The 9,676-nt window shown below is 50.6% G+C and overlaps 1 protein-coding gene across 3 annotated transcripts in view; it reads right to left on the bottom strand.

Moving 5' to 3' along the window:
- TPO (thyroid peroxidase) overlaps positions 1–9,676 on the bottom strand; it is a 35,784-nt gene that overhangs the window by 21,674 nt on the left and 4,434 nt on the right. For all 3 annotated transcript variants that reach the window (XM_003798554.1, XM_003798555.1, XM_012810592.1), the window contains exons 3-6: positions 8,888–9,054; positions 6,688–6,820; positions 4,245–4,374; positions 2,257–2,463 (exon numbers count right to left, since the gene is read on the bottom strand). In XM_003798554.1, coding sequence (XP_003798602.1) covers positions 2,257–2,463; positions 4,245–4,374; positions 6,688–6,820; positions 8,888–9,054 — 637 coding nt within the window. The remainder of the gene's footprint in view (positions 1–2,256; positions 2,464–4,244; positions 4,375–6,687; positions 6,821–8,887; positions 9,055–9,676) is intronic.

Genomic DNA, 9,676 nt, shown 5'->3' with positions numbered 1-9,676 from the left:
CATGTAACAAAAAGCGTGTACATACACATGTGTACACAGGTACAGAGAAGCATGTGCACACACGTGTACACATACGTGTAAAGAGAAGCACTGCATTAGTTTCCCTAGCGCCTGACCTCCAGACCACTGCCACCTGGATCCATCACAGCAGCTGTGCCCACCACCTGCTGCAGGAGCCCCAACCCTTAGTCGGAGGGGAGAAGGTCTGAGGCACACCTCCCATGCCCACCACCTGATCACAGTAAAGCCTTGCTCCCTCTGCACCTCAGTAACTGGCTTTCTGTACCACAAGAAAATGCCCTCCAGCTTGGTGACACATTACTCGAGCACCTCCTGTGAGCCTTGTGCGTAAATTGGATCTCTCTTACTTTGGGTTGCTGTGTTGTCAGGTGGGAACGTGCTCCTGCTACCCTACGTCACCGTGTGGGGTCCCTCCTGGGGGAGAAGGCAGGCAGCCCACAGCTTTCAGTCTCATCTTCCCCTTCTTTTACCAGCTCTTAGTTTATTTTCTGGACTTTAGTTAACTGAATTATTAATCTTCAGATAATACTAATTAATAACAGTGTTAGTGGGCATTTCTGTTCAGGCATTAATTTCAAATTAAATAGTTTCATTTTTTCACTGCTCAAGATAATATTTGCTATTGCGTCTACATTTTATTTAAGTGGAGCTCTCTGCGTACAGCCTGGCGCCTGGGACTCACAACATCGTAGATGGTGGTCTCTGCCATGCCTTAGGCTGCAGAGCTGGAGTTTTTTTGCAGTGATCCTGGTTTGCAGCCACTTGGCTGTGAACAAGGGGCTCTGCCTGGACTGGCTCATTGCTGCAGATCTGGGTACTTCTGCAAGAGCTGACAGCTGCCTCTGCCAGAGATAAGAACTCGGGCCTCGTGTGAGGCCAAGAGAGTACCCTGCCCAGAGACACATGCAGCTGGGGCCACTTGGGTCCTGGATGAGTAGGCTCCAGGGACGGGCCCTGTTGGCCCAGGGGCTGGGCCAGACCACATGAGAGAGACTGGCTGCTATAGGGATGGGGAGCTGGACATGGTCAGAATTCACTTCCTGTGACCAACATAGCCCTTGTGCAGCCACCACCTGGTGACCCTTGAATGGCTTCAGCCCCTCCCCCCAGTTTTTCATTTTGGGCCACTTTGTTCAGGTGACTTGTGGGCTGGGACAGTGTCCAGCCTGCCCACTAGGCCTGTCTGCCTTTCCTGCCTGCTCAGCACACAGCCCAGTGTGACACAGAACGCTGCCCAGTGAGGCTGATTGGGAGAAAGTTCATGAGGATGTAAGCCCCCAGCAACCTGTGTTCTTAAGTAGAAAATGCCCCTTGCCAGCTTCAAAGCTACTTTTTAAAGAAGTGATTAAAAGCCCTACTGGTGGTGTCTCTTGTTTTTGCTTATAAAAGTGAGCGTCAGTATAATATTAATAGAGAGAAATTCTGCGATAGCTATCAAAATCCCACAAGCACCTCTCTGCAAGTCAGTAGCTTCACCCCTCAGAGTCAGTGTCTGCACAGAGACTCGGTCCAGTGTGTGCTTCCTGCCTCCTTGTCTGCGACCGCATAGCAACAGCCACAGAGCTGCCGACAACTTAAATGTCACCAGTAAGTGAACTGGGTAATAAATTCCACTGTGTACATTTACAGAATAGTCATAAAACAGGTGACTGTTTCCCATTTAATGATATGGAGAGAAGTATTAGAATTATTGCTAAGTGACCGTTACCAGGCATAGAGTGTGCTCACCATATGACACAGTAGATGTAAAGAAGAATGTATGCACATATGTGTGTACACATACATGTTAGACAAGCATGTGCAATGCACATACATACACACAGACGAAAGGATATGCACACACGAGTGTGCATGTAAAACGTGCACACATGCAAAGTAAAGCATGTGCACACGCTCATAAACATGTAACAAAAAGCGTGTACATACACATGTGTACACAGGTACAGAGAAGCATGTGCACACACGTGTACAGAAAAGCATATGCTCATACACATAGTGCATGTAAAGTAAAGCATGTGCACACACGTGTACACATATGTGTAAAGAGAAGCACTGCACATGCATATGTACACATTATGCACATGTGACAGATGACCTCTAGGAAATTCACAGCAAGCTGTTAACCCGAGAAGGACAAAAGGAGACTTTGGTATTTTAGTCTATGCTTCCCTGACTGGTCTTTTAAAAGTCATTCATTTCTTCCATAATAAAAATAAAGATGTTAACAGACTCTACCTGAATAGGAAAACACGGGCTTCGGTTCTCACAGGTCAGTAGGCAATCAGCTCCGCCCCCAAATGCAGCTCTGCTGGTGCTCTGGGGTGTGAGGGCCAGGTCGTGGGCAATGTACTGTCCCCACACTGTCAGGAGGTCGGAGTACTGGTCATCTTCTGTGACAGCTTCATTGGAAACTTGAATGACCTCTCGTGTCACCTCTCGTACCTGGGTGAGAAGAGGTCATTTGTCATGACACAGGGAGGCACATCTCAGCAGGATGTGGCTGTGTAGGGTTGCTCATGGCCCAGTGTGGGTCTTGTCACAGAACTGTGGTGCCCAGGAGAGTTCTGTGGTGTCACAGAACTGTGGTGCCTTCCCTGAGCTGGAGGGAGACACTCCTGGCCTCGGGCCCCTGACACGCACTCGTGGTGGTGTTATCAGCTCTCAGCCTTAGTTTGTGATGGGTTGTGGTGGAGGTTACATTAGCATCATTTTGAAAACGTGCAGCGAGATTCAGTCTGTGACTGGCAGGGCAGAGCCTCTGCCATGGGGCATGATCTCACCGCTGGTAACCTGCTGGAGTTTGCCCAGCTGATTTCCAGAAGGCCTGGGATCAGAGTTTCCCGTTTCCTTCCCATTTCTTCCTTTCTCCAGTGGGGCATCTACACAGCTATCTCATGTCTATCTCAAAGTGTGTTTAGGGACCACACAGCCATTTCCTGTGCCACAGACCCAGACCTTGTCCCAGGCAGGTCACACCCACGGCCTCCCTTCTTCACTTACACACTTGGCCTGAGATTTGGATTGGATTTTGAACACCGCATTGATACTGTAATGGGAGGGGGTTTGGGGCCCTTGAGATGGGGGGATGTGATGTTCATGTGAAGTGGATTTCAGCATTTGGGGATCAGAGGGCGGCCCAAGGCAGGTAGGACGGTGCCTTCCCCACATACGTCCATGCCCTAAAACTCAGAACCCAAGACGTGATTATATGTGAGAAACAGGAACAATGTTCTTTAAATAATTCCTACAACTCCAAAATACCAACTTTACAAGAAAAGAGCACGTTGAGATGTCCATGCTAATCACGTGGGTCCTGAAGGTCAAGGCCCTTTCCTGACTGGAGTCAGGGGGAAGTGTCTGGGAGGAAGGCACGGGGAGTCTGGGCTGGTGGCTGTTAGGGGGAGCCCTGAGCCAAGGTGTGTGGCCTCAGGAGGTGAACTGGTTCAGCATCCAGCACAAGGTAGGTAAGATACTACGATCCCATTTCAGAGACACTGCAACTGAGGCTAAGAAGGAAAGTGACTTGCAGGGCGATGAAAGTGCTGCAGAACATGCACCTGCCAGGTTCGGCCTCACTGTGGGTCAGCCTCTGCTCCCCAGTCCTTGCCAGCATCTGGGAACACTGGTCCCGGTGCCCACAGCCACCTGGAGGACGGCTGGAGTGCGGGGTGCTGTGTCAGTCCACAGCATGCTTTGGGTGAACACAGCATCCACTGTTACTTCAGGAGAATATCCTTACTAAATACAGGATAAGAGAAAGTGGGCTGGTCCATCCATTGAAGTGACTAGTTGAATTGGGAACAAAAGGACTTTTTTATTGACCCAGTAGATTACTAGACTGGGTTTGATTATTTAGTGAAGAAATTCACCTCTGGGAGTAAAGTGATAATCATCATCTTTACATAATGAGAGCATCAATTAATTAAGATGCATCTTTGAATGCACCAAGCCTACCTGATGAATAACATATTTATTCAAAAACACTGATGTGACTGTCCAGACCGGGGTGGGGAGAGCAGGGTGGAGCTTTACTGAAATCATCCCCAGTGATTTCAGTCTCCCAGAGGCTCGTGGGCTGCCCCCGACTGTGACCCCACTGCAAAGGGAGGGATGGCCTCACACTGTGCCTGGTGCCTCTAGCAAGTTCAGTGATGGTCAATCCCCAGCCCCTGGGACCCATGTAGGGGGCTGGCTGGCCAGTGCATTGGTCTTGAGGTACCCACCAGGGGCAGGGGAAACCCGTTATGTAGGAAGCCGTGGTTCCAGCCCCGGGGCTGACTGAAGCCATCTTCGTAGTCGGGAGGCAGCCATCGGGCCAGGGCTGTGTTGGAGGCACCCCACCGCGGGTGGTCTCTGCAAAACAAATGTGCACAAGTTTGAGCCAAGGGAGGGAAAGCGGGGGATGCAAGTCCTACATAGGAGGCAGTGTCCTCAGGGAGAATCAGGGTGGCCTCCAGAGCCCTTATACATAAAGAAGACTCCACCTGGGCACACGGGGTGGTCCTAAAAGGCATCCCAGGGGCAGGTGGACACGGCTGGTCTCAGGGGACCTGCTGCACAGCCTCAGTCCTCCCCCCAGTGGAGTCTGTGTGAGGCATGCTGCCCCCAGGTCCCTTCCCACGAGCTCTCTCCTGCTTTTTCCTCAAAGGCCACCCTGCCACCCTCTAGGGGACACAGGGGCCCTTCCCGCCAGGTAAGAAGCTTGGGATACTCCAAACAAAGAGGAAATTTGAAATATTGTTGTATTTCAACATCCTTTAATTAAAGCACCATAGAACCACCCAGAATCTTCTCCCTATACTATGTGCTTATTAGAAAGATAAACTTGTAGAAACTTTGGAATTTGCTGCAATATTCTAAGTTTACAAGTTAGATAGTTGACAGGGGAACCATTAATATATTTATTTGATTTGAAAATAAAGTTAGGGCTTTCTGAGAAAGAGGAAGTCATATTTGGTTGATGGGTTTGGCAGTGAGAATGGACTCAGTCAGGTGGGTTAAAGGCTGTGTTCTCCCTTAGTGGTTGGATCCCCGTCTCAGGAGGACAGTCGTCCAGCACTTACTGTGGGGGTGGTGGACAGCACATTGGGGCCTGACATGACGTGCCACCTTTCAAAACAAACTCAACCTCGAAAAGTAGCTATAATTCCCACTCTGCAGATGTGGAAGCAGAAGCCTCAGGTGGCAATGTGAACAAGAAGGCCCCTTGCCTATTACGTTAGCAGCTGCAAATGGACAGCTGGTGTGTCCGACCCATATGCATGCCTCACGGCCACAGCCTCAGCAACCTGCATGTGAGGCTTCTGCTGCCCTCTGCAGGGCCTGTGTGGCTGGGCATGGCCCAGGGCAGGACTGGACACTTGGTCTGCTCCGCACCTCTGCTTTCCCAGATTTTGTCCCCCCACCCCCAGCCTGGGCATCCCTGTCTTAACTACGGGGAGTCTGACTCTGCAAGAAAGCCTCTGCCCCTGCCCTGGCCCTGCCCTGGCCCTGCCCTGCCCTTGACCCTCCTCCTGCCCCTGATCCTGATCCTGTCCCTGCCCCTGCCCTGCCCATGACCCTGTCCCTGCCCTTGACCCTCCTCCTGCCCTGATCCTGATCCTGTCCCTGTCCCTGCCCTGCCCATGACCCTGCCCCTGCCCTTGACCATCCCCCAGCCCCTGATCCTGATCCTGTCCCTGCCCCTGCCCTTGAGCATCCCCCAGCCCCTGATGCTGATCCTGTCCCTGCCTCTACCCTGCCCATGCCCTGCCTGCATGTGGTGTCTGACAATGCAGTTAAGGATACCTTAGGCTCAGTTGAGCTATTTAAACCTGGCTTCGTATTCTCCTTGAAGCAGCCACAAATAGTTGCTGTGTTCATTTTGCCAAGGGGGGACAGAAGGGGACTTCCATAATAAGTACTTTCCGTTCCGTTATCTGAGTCCATGGAGGCCCCGGCATGGGGGCTTCATTTCCACTTACACTTTCAAGACACTCAGGCTGGCCAGGTGCTGTCCAGGCTTTGAACTCTGCTTGTCTCTTTCTGGATATTATCTTAGAAAATATTATTTTAAGAAGCAACTTGAGTGTTTTCCACAGAAAGGACTCTGGGTGGTGGGCAGGTCTGGAGTCAGGCCCCAGCCTCTGAACTGTGACAGTGGATCTCCACCATCATGTCCCAATGGCTTTAGTGACAAAGCTTAAAACCCTGAGGGCAGGAATAGCCCCTGCTGGACCTTAGAACTCGCTGGAATCCCGTTTCCTGCTTAAAACATGGTTTTCCCATTACATGTGGAAACGCAGGAAACTCTCTGGAGAACACACGGTAATTCTGGGATGGAGCCTCTGGGCAGAGGGAGCAGAGGGCCTGGCCTCAGGGCAGGCAGAGGGCAGGGATCCTGAGTGTAGTGGGACTGAGGGAGCCTGTGGGGGTGGGGGTGGAATTGGCCACAGCAGTAGGTGTGACTATTGGATTAGAAACCCAGTGCAGCATGATGGCAGTGGGTCCTTGTGACCTCTGCTGACCTCTGTTGTTGGTAAGTGTGGGGAGGATGTGTTTCCCGGGTGGAAGTCAGCACCTTTGATGTGTCTGAAACTCATGTAGTGAGCAGTGTGGCCCTTTTGTGGGTTCAGGTGACTTATGAGGCCATGGACAGTGCAAGAAGTTGGGGCCTGTGAGCTGCACCTGTTGTTGCAAGCGCCTGTGATGAGCCGGTACTTGCGGGCCAGGCAGGTGTCCGGGCAGCTGGGCGGCGTCATGAAGGGCAAGCATCCCGAGACGTTTGAGATTACACTGAGCAGGTCCTCTGAGATGGAATCTGAGAAAGGAACAGGAAGCTGCAAGCCCTCGGTTCCTGATCATAGATCTACCCATAGGCTCCATTATAGCCTTACAAGGGGCCAGCATCTCAGACTAGGACCAGGTGTCACCTAAGTCATCCTTTTGAGAAAGTCGCCTTCTCCCTTTAAATCAACTGCTTTCTAATTTAATTCCCTCAAGCTTCCTTATTGCTAGGAATGTGAGTTTTCAAAACTTGTTTTTGTTTTGTGATCCTTCAAAAAAGCAATCTGAGTGCTCCCAAGACAGACAGCTAGCGAGCTGTGGCTGGGAGTTACCACCTCTCTCACAGACACCTGGTAGCTCAGCACCAGGGCGCAGTGTGGCCGTGTGCCAGCAGAGGCCCCGTCCTTCAGAAGAGAGAGCACACCTGGTGTTCACTCCACCCCCACAAAGCCCCTTTGTCTAGTCTGCTGCCAGTGCTCATCATCCAACCAGTTTGTGTGTATTGAACTTCTGGTTCTCTTTCTAGATTAGGGCTCCAGAAAACAGTCTCCCTCCTTTTATTGTATTTTATTTTATTTTGTTTTATTTTATTTATTTATTTGACAATTCTGTTACTTGCTTATAGGTTATTCAACAAATCAAAGGGAGGGCAGTTTTTGCCCCTTAGTAGAAGTAATCATCGGTTGCTTCTCCAAGGTGGTTTATGCACATCTTTGAAGATAATGCCTTAAAACCTTGATTAACCGCATACCAGTGAAATTGAGATATTCAATAGGAAACACCAGGCAGGAATATATCCCATTTGCAGGCAGGGCAGAAACAAAACCAGCCTCTTACTGAGTAACGAGTGCTCACTCAGCAGCTCAGATGAGTGACCCACGGACGTCCAGCAGACCCTGCTGTGAGGGGTGTACAGTTAACAGAGGACAGTGTGCAGGTTCCTCAGAAGGGTGAGTGCCCAGATGTGGTCACAGCTGGCTGACCAGAACCCAGGCGAGGGGGCAGCACTGGGCACAGTTACTACTTGGTGGGGAAGTGACAAGGATTGATTTGGCTCCTGTCACTTTCTAAGCCCTCCAGCCGGGCTGTGGTCATAATGGAAATCATTTTACAGCATTCTACATTATGAGGTTCTATTCCTAAACGCCTGCACTCACAGATCTGGACCAGAAGAGGACTCTGCAGATTGGGACCAGATCTGGGGTCTCTGCAGGGCCCAGCTCATTGCAGGGCAGGGCCTGGGACCAGAATTCCTTAGAGACATTTTTCAATTTTGTGGTTTGAAACAAAACCATTTCAAGAGCATCTTTGGTTGCTATAAAATCAATTAAACTGAACTATTACAAGTTTAGGATATGAGAATTCTGTTAATTCTGATTTTGCCAAGTTTGTCTTATTTTAAAAGAGGAGTGAATCAGCACTAATTAACCCAGAGCTGGTTGGAAGGAAGAGCGTGGACAGCAAGTTGTTCATGGCACTGCAGTGGGAGACTCTTTAAGTCCATTGCAAGGACTTACTCTCTGGTTCCCACTGCCAGAATTACAACTGCACTTCATGGGAGCGCTGGTTGTCACCTCAGCTTCTCAGTATCCTATGTCTACAGGGTTCTGGAGGCTGAATGTTTATACTCTGTTCTTCCCACAGCCATCTGCCGGGGCAGCCAGTGTTACTGTCCTCACCTTAGAGACAGCTGGCTCTTAGGGACCCTGGCAGCTCTGCACGGCTGTGAGTTTTGGTGGGAAGCCAGGACTTGAGTGTCCCCTGCTGTTTTTACCTGCATATGAGTCCTAGAGGGAGGGGCTCCCTAGTGAGCTCCCCAAGTTCCAACTGGGCAGGGGTCTATGGGAGAATCCCTAAATTATTTCATACCATAAAACAGGATGTTTAACTCACTAAACTGGTTTTCCAAATTTGTTTGAATAGTAGAGAAACAGTTATTTTTCAGGCTAACAAAAATAAGACACTGACTGGTGAGCAGTTTACAGGACTGCAGCTTCCAGGCCATACAGGGGCCAGAATCGCATCCTGCTTGGTGTCTGAACAAGCAACCCCCCCTCTCAGCTGCGGCTCCTGGGCAGAGAGGGGCAGGTGTGGGGCTCACCTGTGGGACCCCCTGACCGCTGGGTCAGGTGGGCGGCTCCTCTCAGCGCCTGCATCGAAGTCTCCATTATCTCTGCTGCTCGGGAAACGGCTCTGCTGGTCGGCTCCACGAGTTTGGAGAAAGAGAGAAGCTGAGCTGGGGAAACGATGTCCCTTTTTCTGAGGTTTCTTTGCCTAAACAGGAGATAAAAAATTACCTACTTATTTATTTACGGTTGCCTCATTAAAGAAGCAGGCCTTCCTTAAGTGACTACCATGTTCTAGGCAGTGTGCTGGGCACTGTGTGAACCTACACAGGCCTAGCCCTTAGCCCTACTAAGCTCACAGGACACGTGGACTAACTCAAGGGAAGAGGATGTAAGTGTAAGGACTGAGGAGAGGACACCGGTCACTACACCAGCTGTTAACAGAGGCCATCTCTTCCAAACCTAGATACTGCTGACCAGAGAGCAGAGAGCTCAGAGCCCCCAGGCCAGAGACAGATGTGCCTGGCTGCCTGTGACCTGCAGCTATCCCATCTCCCCACATCTCAGATTGGGGCTATCCCACCTTACCCCATATCTCAGGTGGGAATATCCCACCTTACCCCACATCTCAGGTTGGAATATCCTGCCTTACTCTACATCTCAGCTGGGGCTATCCCACCTTACCCCACATCTCAGGTGAGGCTATCCCACCTTACCCTACATTTCAGGTGGGGATATCCTGCCTTACTCCACATCTCAGGTGGGCCTATCGCACTCTATCCCACATCTCAGGTGGGAATATCCCACTCTATCCCACATCTCAG

This window comes from Otolemur garnettii, unplaced genomic scaffold (genome assembly GCF_000181295.1).
Source record: "Otolemur garnettii isolate 467f Iridium unplaced genomic scaffold, OtoGar3 scaffold00139, whole genome shotgun sequence".
In the NCBI taxonomy this organism is placed as follows: Eukaryota; Metazoa; Chordata; class Mammalia; order Primates; family Galagidae; genus Otolemur; species Otolemur garnettii.
The sequence above is the reverse complement of the archived record's forward strand: the minus strand, read 5'-3'. Positions and strand labels throughout refer to the sequence as shown.